The sequence below is a fragment of the Peromyscus californicus genome, unplaced genomic scaffold (genome assembly GCF_007827085.1).
Source record: "Peromyscus californicus insignis strain IS unplaced genomic scaffold, ASM782708v3 Scaffold_20__1_contigs__length_68692818, whole genome shotgun sequence".
NCBI lineage: Eukaryota > Metazoa > Chordata > Mammalia > Rodentia > Cricetidae > Peromyscus > Peromyscus californicus.
The window spans coordinates 48,184,534-48,200,972 of NW_026294503.1; the positions used below are offsets into that span (position 1 = coordinate 48,184,534).

General features: G+C 49.9%; 1 protein-coding gene across 5 annotated transcripts in view; it reads right to left on the reverse strand.

Moving 5' to 3' along the window:
* Window positions 1-14,864, reverse strand: part of Ttll1 (TTL family tubulin polyglutamylase complex subunit L1) — a 28,240-nt gene extending 13,376 nt beyond the window's left edge. Inside the window, exons 1-9 of one of the 5 annotated variants that reach the window (XM_052748485.1) lie at window positions 14,731-14,864; window positions 14,128-14,195; window positions 13,121-13,217; window positions 10,387-10,434; window positions 9,092-9,208; window positions 6,103-6,311; window positions 3,356-3,536; window positions 827-961; window positions 327-435 (exon numbers count right to left, since the gene is read on the reverse strand). In XM_052748485.1, the coding sequence (XP_052604445.1) occupies window positions 327-435; window positions 827-961; window positions 3,356-3,536; window positions 6,103-6,311; window positions 9,092-9,204 (747 nt within the window). In that variant the 5' untranslated portion in view covers window positions 9,205-9,208; window positions 10,387-10,434; window positions 13,121-13,217; window positions 14,128-14,195; window positions 14,731-14,864. Of the gene's footprint in view, window positions 1-326; window positions 436-826; window positions 962-3,355; window positions 3,537-6,102; window positions 6,312-9,091; window positions 9,209-10,386; window positions 10,435-13,120; window positions 13,222-14,127; window positions 14,196-14,730 lie in introns of all 5 variants that reach the window. The other 4 variants (XM_052748484.1, XM_052748486.1, XM_052748487.1 and 1 more) reach the window with 4 other exon arrangements.
* Window positions 14,865-16,439: the final 1,575 nt, after the last annotated feature.

Here is a 16,439-nt window from a genome sequence, read left to right on the forward strand (position 1 = left end):
AGGTCAAGGTCTCCTGCTTGTACTAAAGGAGGCTCCAGCATTGAGCCGACTCGCCCACGATCCCAGAAGCAGAAAGGGGGGGCCTGAACCTACACTCTTGTTTCTCTAGGAACCCCCACTTCTATTCCAACCCTAACCAGGCATTCGGATAATGTGCCTGGGACAGTCACACCTGCTACTCCGAGTCCCTTCAGTGGCCTGGGCCTCGGGCCACTGGGTTGTGAACGGCTCTCCTAGAACTAGCCTGGTCCCCTCTTGCACATACATATGAGAGAGAATCCCACAAAGCCAGGCCACTTCCTGATGCACAAAGAGGAGACACTCACCCCGTGCTTCTGGATGGCTACATTGGTAAGGTGGACGAACATGTTGTCCAGCTCACTGGTGCTTGGGGTGTACTTCACCGTGCAGAAACGGCAGAAGCCAAGCTTGTACCTGCAAAGGAACTCAGACTGAGACACAGGACACGAGAGAGGAAACACACCAGCCCACTCGACAGAAGAGTGGCTGGCAGCATCCACTGCTTTGGGTTTCACTATGCAGCCCAGGCTAAGCTCAAACTCACGACCTTCCCATCCCCACCTCCTGAGTGCTGGGGTTAGAGGTGTACACACCCCACCCCACTTGCTTCAAATGTCCCAACGAGTGGTATTCTTATTTGTAAGATTTACAGTAGCTTCTGGGTCAACTGCTCTTAAACAAGAGCTACCCATCTGATACCCACGCTGAGCCAGGCGCTGCTGGGTGTCCCCCCATGTCACTGAGTCATTAAGCCTCGAAGTAACACTGTGAAGTGAGCCCGACGGAAGCAGGGCCAGACTCTTACATGTAGCAGCGCAGTGGGCGGTACGTGGATACCAGGACATACAGCCGCAGGTCAAACTTCCTCCCACCGATGAGTAATGGATTATTGATATAGAGGGAGATCACGTAAGCTTCTTTTGTGGACTGAGACACAAACCTACACACATCAGAGAGAGTCACAATTAGGCTGTAAAAGATACAAGATTAAAGGCACCGCTTGCAAAGGGGAGAAGTGATAACTTGCTGGCCACTGTGATGGTTTGCTTTCCTTTTTTATTTATTTTTTATTTTTCGAGACAGAGTTTCTTTGTGTAGTTTTTGGAGCCAGTCCTGGAACTCGCTCTGTAGACCGGGCTGGCCTCAAACTCACCGAGATCCGCCTGGCTCTGCCTCTGGAGTGCTGGGATCAAAGTGCGCCACCGCCGCCTAGCCGGTTTGCTTTCTTTTTTAATTAATTATTTAATGTGTACGGGTGTTTTGTCTGTATGTATGTCTGCGTACCACATGCATGCAGTACCATGGGGGAACCGGGGTTACAGTTGTGAGCGGTCATGTGGTTGGGTCTCAAACCTGAGTCCTCTGGAAAAGCGGCCAGTGTTCTTAACAGCTGAGCCATCTCTCCAGCCCGGTTAGCTTTAATCATCAAATTCACACAACCTAGAATCAGCTGGGAAGAGTCTCAGGGAGGCACTCTCTACATTGATTGGCCTGTGAGCATGTCTGTGGCTAACTGTCTTTTTTTTTTTCCCGTGGAGGTCAGAAGAGATATGAGATCCCCTCCAACTGGAGTTATTACATACAGTTGTTAGCCGCCATGTTGGTTCTGGGAACTTAACCCAGGTCCTCTGCAAGAATAGCAAGGACTCTTAACCACTGAGTCGTCTCTCCAGCCCTTTGTAGGGGAACTACCTTAATTATGTGGGAATACAGTCTACAGGGAGCAACACCATCCCCTAGGCCAGGGATCCTGAGCTACATGATGAAGAAAGCATCATGTAGAGGGCATGCTTATATTAATTTCTCTCCACTCGCGACTGTGGGTGTGATGTAAATAGGTGTTCCAAGTTCCTGCCCCCCTTGACGTCCCCGTGATGGAATGTAACCTGGAAGTGAGAGCTAAAATCAATTAGCTCCCCCTCTGGGGTTGTTTTTTGTCAGAAATCAAACTGAGACAGCCATTAAAATTAGAAATCTGTGTACAGCTGGGTGTGGTGATACATTCCTTGGCATTCACCCAAAGGAGCTGAGGATCTGATCTCTCTCTCTCTCTCACACACACACACACACACACACACACACACACACACGCACACGCACACGCACACGCAAGCCCTGCAGAGTGATGCTTACGGCAGCCTCAGTCACAGCTGCCGGACGTGCCATCCATCAAGGCGGCCTTCAGTAGGTGAGTGGGTAAACTGTCAGGTAACAGAACGATTTATTCAGTGGCGGAAAGAAATGAGTGCACAAGCCGGATGGCATAATGTACGCCAGGTACTTAGGGGGACCCTTAAAAGTGACAGCAGCCAACCCGAAAAGGCCCCATACTGCGTGATTCTAGCCGGATGACTCTGAAAAGGGAGGACTATCCACTCGGTAAGAAGAGCAGCCACTGCCTGAGGACGGGCCCGAAAGGGGGATGATGGGCCGGAAGTGGGGGGTGGGCAGAGGCTACCAGCCCAGCGAAACTGCTTTGCATGACCCTGTGGGGGTTGAAGCATCACCATACACTGTCCAGAGTTACAGAATGGCCAAACCAAGAGTGAACCCTGACACAAGGGATAAAGCCCGTGTGTGCACCTGTCTAGGGGTGGGACCATGGAGGATATCTCAGCTAGAAGCCACGGCAAGAGTTGCAGGGCAGCCCCCTGGGAACCCACCCAAGGAGGATCCTGGAGCAAAGTGTAATCAGACTGAAACACCCTATACAAGAAGAGTCCTCTGCCACTCTGGGAAATTATCATACTGAGGCTTTGCTCCAGGGTCTCCAGGCATCGCCAAGCAGCTTAGGACTCCTCAAGGACAGAAGAAAGCTAGCAAACACAGGGGGGTACATTAGACTCCACCTGCCAATCACCCTGCTGTCCACTCAGGTGCCCCCAGCAGGGCACCCTTCCTCTCCCCCGGGCTTTATCGGGTGACCTGTTCCCCCAGGACAGGAGTGGTTACTGTTCTCAGTTCCCTCAGACACAGAAGCAGAGGCATGGACTGGGCCGCCAGCTTTGAAGCATGTGCCTCACTGTCACAACTGTGTCTGCCTCAACCAGCTTGGGAACCGAGTGGCCTGCAAGGCCATGCCCAGGACCGATATCACGTGCCCCCCCCCCCCCCCATGGCTTACAATAGGGAAATCTGGGGTTAATTACATGTCTTCAGCCATAGGGCCCCGCTGGGGGGGCCCCATAACAAGTTCACAGCTGGAAAAGCAGGTAAGGAAGGGCTGCCCCGCCCGTGACTGGGGCTACAGGACAGCAGGACGCAGCTAACAGGAACCTTGCATGCAGTTCGGGGGGGGGGGGGGGGGGGGGGGGGGGGGTTCCTGTCAACTCACGAGGACGTCTTGCTGTCCCGGGACCACTTTTTGATCTGTGAGAGCTTGTTGATAAGGAAGATGCCCTTCCCCTGGGCTTTGCCGCAAGGCTTCATGATCCAGGTGCTGGATGGGCTCTTCCGGAACTCCTCCACAAACAGATTGTAGTCAGCGGGGAGCATGTAGGTGACGGGGACAAAGTCTGAAGAAAAGATACCCATTGCCATAAGCAGCTGCCCGTCTGGGGTCAGGGCTCCTCAGCACCCTGTCACCTCAACCCTGAACCTACAGGACAGGACTGCTGCTGTCCCGTTCCTGTGTATACTAAGAAGGGACCCTTTGAGCTGTGCACACAGAACTTTACAAACATACATCACTTAAACCCCATGTAAGCTGTCTGCTAGGCAGCTACCATCCCCACATAGCAGATGGGGAAACAGGCCAGAGAAACTGGTGCTAAAATTCTGCCCAGGGCCTGCAAAGATGGCTCAGAAATTAAGAACACTGGCTGCTCTTGCAGAGGACCAGGGTTCTATTCCCAGCATCCACATAATGGCTCACAACCATCTGTGACTCTAGCTCCAGGTGATCCAATGCCCTCTTCTGGTCTCCATGGGCACTGCACACAGGTGGCACACAGATATTCATGCAGACAAAACCACCATATAATAAAAAATATAAATAAATAAAATCTCAAAAAAATTTTTTTTGCATTCTGCTCTGGTGTGGGATCCTGAACTGCCAAGCAGCTGGTAGACCAGGGACACACACCTGTGGTGATATTTGTTTGTACTCTAAACAAAGTCTGCCTGAAGCTCAGAGGGCAGAGACAGCCACAGAGTGAGCCATAGAGGTCAGGTAGTGGTGGCACACACCTTTAATCCTAGCACTTGGGAGGCAGAGATCCATCTGGATCTCTGTGAGTTCAAAGCTACCCTGGACTATACGAGATCAATCCAGTCTAAAAGAGAAACAGAGCTAGGCAGTGGTGGTACACACCTTTAATCCCAGTATTTGGGAGTCACACGCCTTTAATCCCAGCACTAAGAAGGTTGAGACAGGAAGTGATGTGGCTGGGCTGAGAAAGGCATATAAGGCAGGAGGAGACAGGAGTTTGGTGCCCTTTTGGCTGAGGACTCAGTGGCATTCAGTCTGAGGATTCTCAGAGACAGGATCTCGCCTCCCTTTCGGCCTGAGGATTTGGTAGTGGTGAGAAGTTTCTCTAGTGGCTTGTTCCTTTGTCTCTCTGATCTTTCAGCTTTACCCCAATATCTGGCTCTGGGTTTTTTATTATATAACCAATTAGGATTCATGCAATACACACCATCCCTGAGTGTAGCTTAAGAGGGTAGTGGCATTGGGCACATCCTTGTCCATACTAAGTCTGTCTCTCAGCAACTCCATGATCACAGAAACTCAAGAGTCCAAACCAAGCTCAGCTCTGCCAACCCACTGGAGACACACCAGAGGTAAAACAGATGCCCACAGAACCTGCCAACCCATTCACCTGGCAAAGCCAGCCACCAATGCCTTGTGTTCCTGAAATGATTCACTCAGTGTATTGGTTAGTTTTTGTCAACTTGATATAAACCTAGACATATCTGGGAAGAGGAAGAAATCTTTTCTTGTTTTTAATTTATTTTTATTTTATGTGCATTGGTATTTTGCCTGCATGTATATCTGTGTGAGGGTGTCAGATCTTGGAGTTACAGACAGTTGTGAACTGCTATATGGGTGCTGGGAATTGAACCCTGGTCCTCTGGAAGAGCAACTGCTGAGCCATCTCCCCAGCCCTGGAAGAGGAAATCTTGTTTGTTTGTTTGCTTTGTTTGTTTTGTTGTTGTTGTTTGTTTTTTTGAGACAAGGTTTCTCTGTGTAGCCCTGTCCTGGAACTAGCTCTATAGACCAGGGTGGCCTTGAACTCAGAGATCCTCCTCCTTCTACCTCCTGAGCACTGGGATTAAAGATGTGTTCCACCCCTGCTGGAAGAGGGTGTCTTAAGAAAATGCTTTCATCAGACTGGCCTGTAGGCATGTCTATAGGACATTTTCTTGATTAATGATAGAAGTGGGAGGGCCCAGCTCACCATAGGCAGTGCCATTCCCGAGCAGGTGGTCCTGGATCATATGAGAAAGCAGGCTGAGCACACCACGGGAAGCAAGCCAGTAAGCGCTGCTCCTCCGTGGCCTCTGCTTCAGCTCCTGCCTCCAGGTGCCTGACCTGATATCCCTCAATAATGCGCTGTAACCCAAGAGTTATAAACTGAAACACACCCTTTCCTCCCTAAGATGCTTTTGGTCATGATTTCTTTCTTTCTTTTTTTTTAAATATTTATTTACTTTTAAATTATGTGTATGTATACTGGGGATATGCATATGGGCGCAGGTTTTGTTTTTTGTTTTGTTTTTTTGAGACAGGGTTTCTCTGTGTAGTTTTGGTGCCTTTCCTGGAACTCGCTTTGGAGACCAGGCTGGCCTCGAACTCACAGAGATCCTCTTGCCTCTGCCTCCTAAGTGCTGGGATTAAAGGCGTGTGCCACCACCGCCCGCTGGGCACAGGTTTTTAAGGAGGCCAGAGGCTTCAGAATCTCTGAAGCTGGAGTTATAGGTGGTTGTGAGACACCTGACATGGGTGCTAGGAATTGAACTCAGGTCCTCTGGAAGAGCAGTACACAACCCCTGGTTGTGATTTCTATCACAAAAATAGAAACGCTCACTAAGACACTCAGGTACTGACTTAGGGCCCAGGGCAAGCAGGAAGCCACCGACCCAGATAGAGGTATTTCCCATTCTCGTCTTTCTCTGCCAGAGGACTTCCTTCCTTCTCCAGTTCCTTCCTGTATCTCTTAATGTTCTTCACCATCAGGTCCTTGCGGGTCAGTTCATAGTGGTTGGGGAAGTGGTTGACGATCTGGTCATCTGAGAGCCGGTACCCAGTTTCCACACTGAACACATTGCGAATGGTTTGCACACTCATCCTGAAACAGAGGCACAGAAGGGACAGGGGCTCAGAGCCGTGTCTGAGTGCGTGCCTGCTCACAGCCCTGCCTGTCTCCAGGGAGCCCTTACTGGTCACCAGCCTACCCCGTGGCTAGAGCATGGAATGCACATCCAGGGATGGGCCAGGGCCAGGCTGAAGGACAGAGGTGGCTTTGACCCCATGCCTTTACATTTGCATCAGGTCCCAAGTAAAGTCCACTCACTGTTCACTGGCTGGTGCATGCTGGGATGTCAGAAGAGGCACTGGATCCCACAGAACTGGAGTTTCAGGTGGTTGTGAGCTGCCATGTGGGTGCTGGGAATCAAACCCAGCTCTGGAAGAGCTCTTAATCTCCAAGCCACCTCTTCAGCCCCGTCAGGCTGATTATTATTCTAACACAGCTGACAGACGAGGTGGGACAGACTCTTTCAGAAGCTAATGTCAGGAACTGAATTTGTATCCGAACACAGAAAACACATTCGAACACTAAAATCAGCACGGCGACTCCAGACCCCAAATCAGCGTACCTTATTCTTGGGCCTTCCACAGGGAGGGCTCAAGAGGACAGTCGACGGACTCGTTCTTATTCTGTAATTTTTCATACTGGGTATTACCTCCCCAGCCTAGAAATGGGTGCCTTCTAATCCTCTACCAAAGCCACTGTCCCCATCAACTGAACAGAGGGACAGGGACAATGTATGAAGGAAGGAAGGTTGGTTGGCACCTATGAGGGAACCACTGAATAGCAAAACAAGGCAGCCTGCCTCAGGCCTCCCTCCATGGACTATCTTCCTAACACTGTTCCACCCCACAGAGCAAGCCTGTGAGGACTAAAACAGATTTGTGTCTCATTCTGGGAGAGCTCAGCCACACAGAGCCATAGAAGCCCAGGGCTCAGCTTCCATGGCTGACAGCATGGAACCTGGCCCCCAACTCACTCCCCATAGTATGGGCTTCCTTGGAAGAAATTCCCAGACAGGGTTTCACTTTGCCCAAAATATTTCCATCTAACATTCTCTAGCAGTTAAGGGATCCTTTTATTTTATTTAATTTACTTTATTTACAAAATTTCAAGTATATTTGTATATTTGTGCATATCTATGTGTGTGGGCACTTGTGAAAATTATGAGGGCCTGAGTTTGGATCCTCAGCATCCATATAAAAAGCCAGGTGTGGTAGTGCACATCTGTGATCCTAGCACCGAGGAGGCAGAGACAGGTGATTCCTGGGGTGTGCTGACCAGACAGTCTGGCTCAATCAGTGAGCTACAGTTTAGAGAGAGACTCTGCCTCAAACACTAAGTGGAGATCAATAGAGAAAGTCTCCAGGTATTGACCTCTGGCCTTGATGTGAACTCGCACAGACATATGGAAGTCGGAACACAGATGCACATAAATATACACACACACACATGCACGCATACACACATGTCAGGCACGATGGTGTATACCTTTAATCTCAGCAGTCAGCACTCAGGAGGCAGAGGCAGGTAGATCTCTGTGAGTTTGAGGTCAGCCTGGTCTACAAAGCAAGTTCCAGGACAACCAGGGGTACTCAGAGAAACCCTGTCTCAAAAAAGCCAAAAAAGCTCTAAAGCCTTTTGTGATAGTACAGACCTGTAGAAGCAGCTATCTGGAGGTTGAGATGGAACTGGATGAGCCCAGAAGTTAAAGGCTAGTCTGGGCAAAATAATGAGATTCCTAACCCCTGTCCCCTAAAAGGTAAAATAAAAAAAGCTCCAAACACTCCTTACCTGAACAAGGAAGGCATTCAGTGCCCTCCCCTGGCACTGAAGGTCTAATGAATGACCTCACTGGGCACCTACTAAGCCAGCTTCAAGTCACTGTTCAGTTCAGCCCTCTCTCCTAGAACTCAGTGGGTGAAGGGTGTGCCGAGTGTCTTAGTCACTTTCTTTGTTTGCGTAAAAAAACATTCTGACCAAGGCCACTTATACAACAGAGCATTTAATTTGCTAATTAATTAATCCCAGAGGGTTAGAGTCCATGGTCATCATGGTGGAAAGTTCTGCAACAGGCAGGCAGGCATGGTGCTGGAGCAGTGGCTGAGGGCTTACATCTGAACCACAACCATGGGGCGGGGTGGGGGGGGGGGGGGTGGGGGGGGGGGGGGGGTGGGGGTGGGGCGGGCGGGGGGGGAGACTGGCTCTGGGCTTCACCATGCCACCCAAAGAGGACAAAGACAAAGATGGCAGATCGCTGGCCGAGAGAAAACAGAGACCTAGCAGACACGACATCTGAGGAAAAGGTCTCAGTGAAGTGGTCCACAGTGCAGGCCAAGCCCCCAAACCTGGCCCTGCTGGACGAAGCTGCCGAGGACAAACCCTGGAGGAAGCGCCCAGCCACCAGCTCCTCACATCAGCCTGGTCCCTGAGAGACTGACATGTCACCGGGCCCTGGCCCGGCCAGCGCCTCAGAAGCTCCTTAGTTAACTGGTTCCAAACACTGAGCTCAGGTTATTCACACAGAAACACAAAAGGTGGCCGGGCGGTGGTGGCGCACGCCTTTGATCCCAGCACTCGGGAGGCAGGGACAGGTGGATCTCTGTGAGTTTGAGGCCAGCCTGGACTACAGAGCGAGTTCCAAGACAGGCTCAAAGCTACACAGAGAAACCCTGTCTCGAAAAACCAAAACAAACAAACAAACAAAAGAAACATAAAAGGTGGAGACACCTCAATTGGCTATCCATTTAGAAAACTCAAACTTATTAAATTAAACACACACACACACACACACACAAAACACGGCTGTTTACTCTCACCAGTAGAAATTCCAATCTTCATTCTCTGTCACTTGGATCCACCCTCTCTTCTCAAAGTTGTTGATCAGCACCGACTTCTCAATGTCAGTGACCCACTTCACCCTTCCTGCCATGATCCTGGAAGAGACCCAAGGTGTTGTTACACATGGAAACTTCACTAGCGACCAACATCCCCCCACCCAGACCAAAGGGATCCCCTCATCACCACGCAACGTAAACATACAACCACCCCCTGCTCAAGCTCACAAGGGTGTTTCCTAGACAGAGTTAATCCAGCCCCAGGGACTTGTGGTGAAGTCTAGAGACATCGTGGTCACCATAAATGGGAACGGAGGAGATGCTCCAGGCATCTAGTATGAGGGGTTGGAGACACCAGTCAACATCCCACATACAGACAGGCCTCCATCCCTCCATAAATCCCTCAACCCCTATGGCAACCAGGGCTAATTTAACAGTCACTCACAAGCATCCAATGGCACCTGTGTCAGGAGCCACAGGAGAGGCGTGAAGGGCTACAGGGCGGGGGGAGGGGGGGCGGGGGGGGGGGCGGGGGCCTCTGTTCAGAGCAGCTGGGGAAGGCTGTTCTGGGAAGTGGACCCCTGAGCTGACCTTTGATGAAGTAGCAAGGGTTTGCACATCCACCCTACTCTGGGCATCTTCATTCCCTGTCCCACACTGCCCATCTCCTTGCCTCTCCTTTACCTCATTCATTCTAACCGTGCTCTTTTAAAAAACAAAACAAGGGGCTGGAGAGATGGCTCAGTGGTTAGAGCACTGGCTGCTCTTCCAGAGGGCCTGAGTTCAATTCCCAGCAACCACATGGTGGCTCACAATCATCTGTAATGGGATCTGGTGCCCTCTTCTGGCGTGCAGACATACATGCAGACAGAGCACTCATATACATAAATAAATAAAAATTAAAAAAAACCAAACAAACACTGTTGCCAGGTAGTGGTGATGCAGGCCTTTAATCATAGCACGCAGGAGGCAGAGGAAGGCAAATCTCTGTGAGTTTAAGGCCACCCTGGTCTATAGGGTGCGTTCCAGGACAGCCAGAGTTACACAGAGAAACCTTGTCTCAGAAAAACAAAAAGAAAAAAGAAAAAAACATTGTTCTGAGATTTTATTTTTATTTTATGTGCATGGCCACTCACAGAACACCAGGTACTTGTAGGTGTGATGTCCTGCTGAGCAAGCCTGAGCCTTGGGAGGTCAGAGCTTCAAACCCACCACCCAGTGCTCTTCCCAGACATCTTACATTCTCTGTCCCCAGCCACAGGAGTGTTAGTACTTACCATAGGTCCTTCTGCAGTTCCTGGAGTGCTCAGAATCTCTCAGCGTCACTGACAGAAGCATAGGGGAACACAGAATTGAGTTACAGTTATGGAGCAAAACTTAACCGGCCGAATAATACCTTGGTTAACAACTGTGCACAGAACAGGCTCTTTAATGGTAAAGGTTTTGGAGTAGCCACCCATGGTGAGTCATCCTAACACGTAGAGGGCAGGGGCAGGAAGATCCCATGCAAGTTCAAGGCTAGTCTGGTCAATATGTCAGCTCCAGGCCAGCCAGGGTTGAGATCCCATCTCAAAAGAAAATACAGCCAGGTACCTTCAACTCCTGGACTTGGGAAGCAAAGGCAGGTGGATCACTATGAGTTTGAGGTTGCCCTGGTCCACATAGTGAATTCTAGGACAGCTGGGGTATACAGTGAGACCCTGTCTCAAAAAATAAACCAAAAAAAGAAAGAACCTCCGTGGTCACTGCACACACACATATGCCCATATACTCAGAGAGGCACATACACACAAATAATAAAAATTAATAAAAATAACACCTGATGGCCCTCCTTGCTGCTGCCCTCATCCTAGTACGACCCAGAACCCTGGTTCTTAGACACACACATCAAGTGAAGTTACCAGCTCCTAAGCCTCCAGCTTCTGGGCCACGGTATTCACAGTAAAACTAGCTCATGACCTGCAAGGCCAGCCCAGCCCTACCTGTCCCACCACCTCCCAGCCCCATCTCCCATCACCCCCTACACCCCTCCCTCTCCGGCTCCTACATTCTTTCATCCCACGTGCACCAAACCGAACGTCTGGAGCGTGTGTTCTTCCTGCAGACCTGGCCGCTTCTCAAATGTCCTCTCCCAAGAGGAGCTTTTCCTGACTGCCCGGCTTCAGTCTTCCTGACAATATCCCAGTCACTTATAGTTCCCCCACTGTCCACAGAGGATGCATTCCAAGACCCTGGCTGATGCCTGAAACTACGGTAAGTACAAAGCCCTACATAAACTGTGCTTCTTCCATCTACGCCATCTGTGACAAGCTTGTACTTCTTCACTTAAAGGGAACACTTTCCGGAACGCCAGCATCACCCCTCCTACACTGGGAGGACCATGACCATGAGTAGACACGCTGTGATAGATCAAGGGTCAATCTGATCGCTGAGGTGGCTACAGAGGTTGACCCCTGAGATGAGACTATATACACAGTGGCTACACTTACTGTTACAGGCAGGACAAGGCACTACAGTGCAAGGCTTCGTAACAGTAATCAGAATGATGGACCATTTACAACTCAAAAAATCATGTATTTCTTGGGGTTGGAGAGATGGCTCAGTGGTTAAGATGACTCACAGGTAGCTCTTGTAGAGGACCCGGGTTTGGTTCCCAGTACCCACACTGCCACTCAAAACTTTCTAACTCTGTATCAGAGAATCTGACGCCCTCGTCTGGCCTCCACAGGTACTGCATGCACATGGTACACAAGACACATAAGCAAAACCACCCATTATTTATTTATTTATCTTTAAATAAAAATTTATTTATTTATTTTTGGAACCTTCTGCACTGATATCTTAGAAGGTGAAACCACGGATATGGGGAGTTACGATATTTTCTCCCCGGCATGCATGTTGCTCACCGGCTTAGTCTGGCTCTTACTCAGGGTGTGGCCTACGGGCCACGTGCTAGCAGCACAGCAGCCCATGAAGCGGGGCACAAAAACAGCCTTTTGGGGCTGAGTGGTAGAGCACTTGCCTGGCATGCAGGAGGCCCCCGGGTTCATCCCCAGCACAAGGAAAGGAAAACAGGAGGCCAAGGAGGAAGGGGTAGAGGTCCTTGCCTTCACCCACTGGTGATGTACTGACTCAGATTCTCTGGAGGAGGACCCAGGGAGCGCTCAGATGATGCTCACACATACTCAAATTTGAAATCCACTTCTCTGCTTCATGTATGTCTCTACATAGGTGTGTCAGCCACGCATGGCACACCTCCTGCTGAATCCCCAGCCCCAGAACTGTGTCTAGCAACAGTAGGTACTTAGTAAGTACCTAATGAACTGTGCCAGGTGCTGTGGCACACGCCTTTAAGGAGGCAGAGGCAGGCAGATCTCCATGAGTTCAAGGCCAGCCTGGTCTATGTAGTGAGTTCCAGGACTACACAGAGAGACTGTCTCAAAAACAACAACAACAACAACGTGGGCTGGCAAATGGCTCAGCTGGTGGAAGTGGTTGTTATACAAGTCTAGTGACTTGAGTTTGATTCCCAGAAGACACATAAAGCAACCGACTCCACAAAGTCATCCTCTGACATCCACACGGATGTGGTGGCACAAGCGTGTCCACACACGAGCATCATACACCTCATCACAAAAACAAATAAATGATCAATAATAAAAAAAATAAGTAGCGTCAGGCATGGCGGCACAGGTTTGCAATCCCAGCCCTCGGGAAGTAGAGGCAGGAGGATCAGAAGTTTTAAGGACATCCTCAGGCATAGAGCTATATAACTCAGACTAGCCTGAGTTACATGGGGCCTTCTCATAAAACTCAAAAATAAATTCCCTTTGTATAGGACCAAATAAGTGCTACTCAGGCCAATCAATGAATGAAAGGAAGTCCAGCCCTAGTGGGGGCAGGTCTTCCTCCTACAGGGTTGTGAGACCAGCAACAAGAGCCCATAAAGACTTGGCTTTCCAGGAACATGCAGAATGCTATTGCGGGAAGATCAACACTCTGAACACTTGCCTGTTGGAGTGCGCCTACAACCCCAGAGGACAGACACAGGCCCAAGAGCCTCACCGCCTGCTGTGATTACAGCCCCAGACACAGGAGTCAAGACAGCCTTCCTGGGAACAGCAAGCAGAAGACATCTTACCAGTCTCATCACCCTTTTGTGTCCAGCCTCAGAAAACAAGGACCCTCTCTGCTTCCCACACTTGGACGTTTTTTACAAATCAGTATTGGTGAAGTCCCAACAACACCAGGATTCCCAGTTTCTAGCTTCTTTTGCAACAAAGTTTCAATGAAAGGTAGAAAAAAAGCTCTCTCTGAGGAAATAGAACTAAGGGGCTGAAGAGACGGCTCTGCGGTAAAAGTGGGCACTGCTCTTGCGGAGGACCCAAGTTTGGTTCCCAGCATTCATGTCAGGCAGCTCATAACCTCTTGTAACTCCAGCTCCAAGGGCTCCCATACGCCCTCTTCTGGCCTCCACTGGTACCTGCACTGGCATGCACACACCCTCACAAGACACATACACATATATACATAATTGAAAAATTAAATAATGAAGCCAGGCGTGGTGACACATGCCTTTAATTCCAGCACTCGGGAAGTAGAGGCAGGAGGATCTTTGTGAGTTCAAAGCCAGCATGGTTTACAAAATGAGTTCCAGGGCAGCCAGGGCTGCTACACAGAGAAACCCTGTCTCAATTAATCAATCATCAATTTAAATAAAGACTCTGCTATACCACTCTTGGGCATATACCCAAGGAATGCTCAATCATACCACAAGGACAAATGCTCAACTATGTTCATAGCAGCATTATTTGTAATAGCCAGAACCTGGAAACAACCGAGATGCCCCTCAACTGAAGAATGGATAAAGAAAATGTGGTACATATACACAATGGAGTACTAATCAGCAGAGAAAAACAATGACAGCATGAAATTTGCAGGCAAATGGATGGAACTAGAAAATATCATCCTGAGTGAGGTAACCCAAACCCAGAAGGACAAACATGGTATATACTCACTCATAAGTGGATACTAGATACAAAGCAAAGGATATCCAGACTGCAACCCACAGCTCCAAGAAGGCTAGCTAGTAAGGAGTTTAAAAAAAGAAAATAGTATATAATACTGCACACCCGTGACCAGCATTCCTCTCCACACCACCATCGGTTGCCAGTGCCATGCCCCAAAGTGGCTGTCTACCAGTGTCTCCAATTCCTTAAGAGCAGATCGGGGCCTCTCTTTGTGCTGTCACATACATGCCAGCACTGTAACATGTGCATTAAATGTTTCCTGAACAAACATTTGCCTGCTTTACCAATTCCAACTCGGTTTGCAGCGCTATACTTCCAGTTGAGGACGCAGTCCCTGCAAAGCCTCCGCTACTCCACAGAGGACCACCACTCCCGAACCCCCCCTCTAGCAAAGACAGCAACACTTCGGCCGGATGTAGTCTCGCACAAGGAGCGAGTGGAGCTGCCCTGAGCTCCCGGCACAGGTGCGGCGCCCCCAACCTTCCCCCACCTCACAACAGATGCCACCGCAAACAATACAGACTGCGAATGCACTGAAAGCCTAGGAGCCCGCGAGCCTGGACTAGCCGATAAGGATTACGATGCAATTACAGCAATCGGACGGCATAAAGCAAGTCCCAGGAGTTCCGAAGAGGGATGCTGAGCTTAGAGGTGCAGGCCGGGACTGGGCAGCAGGAGCTAAACCGCCCCGATGCTCCACCGTCGCGCCCTTCTGCGCGTGCGCAATCTCCACGCGCGGCCACGCCCACGGCGCACAGGACCCGGCCTGGTCCCTTTACTACAACCAGTCGGCCGAGAGAGCTCCACTTCCGGGGAGGTGTCCTAGCAACAGAGGACGCTACTACCGGCGGCGCGACTGCTTCCGGATCTGTCTTTTCCAGACGGTCTGGGAATCCTTCAGGACTCAGAAATGAGAGCTTCAGGGGCGTGGGTCAGCGGGTAAAGGCGCTTGCCGCCAAGCCTTACAACCTCACTTCTCTCTCTGGGACCTACCTACGTGATGGAAGGAGCGAACGGACACCTGCAAGTAGTCCTTTGAGCTCCTCTTGCGTGCCGTAGTGAATGCACACACACGCACACACATACAATAAATGTAACTTTAAAAAAAAATTAATGGGTCAGGAGAAATGGCTCAGAGGTTAGAGCGTGCTGTGCTTTGGCAGAGGACCCGAGTTCAGTTCCCAGCACCCGTGTCAGGTTGCTCACAACCACCTACAACTCCAACTCTGTGGGATCCGAAGCCTGAAGCCAATGGCTTCCATGGGCACCTGCACACATGTCACACATACACACACACACACACACACACACACACACACACACACACACACACACAGACACAGATAAAAAATAAAAATAGAGCTGGAGAGATGGCTTGGCAGTTAAGACCACTGACTGTTCTTCCAAAGGATCCAGGTTCAATTCCCAGGACCCACATGGTGGCTCACACCCTTCTGTTAACTATGCATGTGGTACACAGACATATATGTAGGCTAAACACATATACACGTAAATAAGATTTAAAAATAAAAAATAAAATTTAGAAAAGACAGCATTCAAGATGACAGGCTGAGCCTGGCAGCTGGAGGCCAAGGGAGTTCTAGGCAGGGCACACCATTCTTCAGTCTCCTCTACTGTCCTTCATTTTATCATCCAGGAAATGGAGATGAGAATTAACTCCTATTTCTAAAGTTGTAGGGCAATGTGAACATTCCAGTCAGCATGTAGTGATGACAAGAGGCGGCCCTCTCAAAGGACTGTGAAGCATTCCTCCAAACAGTGTGTGCATGTGTGTGCACGCATGTGGAAGCCAGAGGCCATCCTCAGGTGTCTTTCCTAAGTCACAGTCCACCATGGGTGTTTGTTGTTGTGGTCCCCCCTTCCTGAGCTGGAAGCTGCCATGTAGGGAGACTGGATAGCTTAGCAAGTCCCAGGGATCTGCCTGTCTCTGCCTCCCAACTGTGGGATTGCAAGCACATGCCACCATGCCCTGCTTTTCTCCATGGGTTCTGGGGTGGAACTAGGGTCCTCCTGGTAGCACAGCAAGGACTTTACCAACTAAACTATTAATTTATTTATAGCATGGGGGATGTGGGTGCATGGTGCCATAGCTATGTGTCGAGATCAGATGAAACTTGACAAAATTGGTTTTTTCCTGCTAGCACGTGGGACCTGGGGATCAAACTGTGGTTGTCAGTCTTGGCAGTCACCACCTTTACCTCTTGAGCTGTCTCACTGGCCCCTCCACTGTACATTTTAAAATCCCTTTCTTGTGGGACATGGTGGCCCATGCCTTTAAT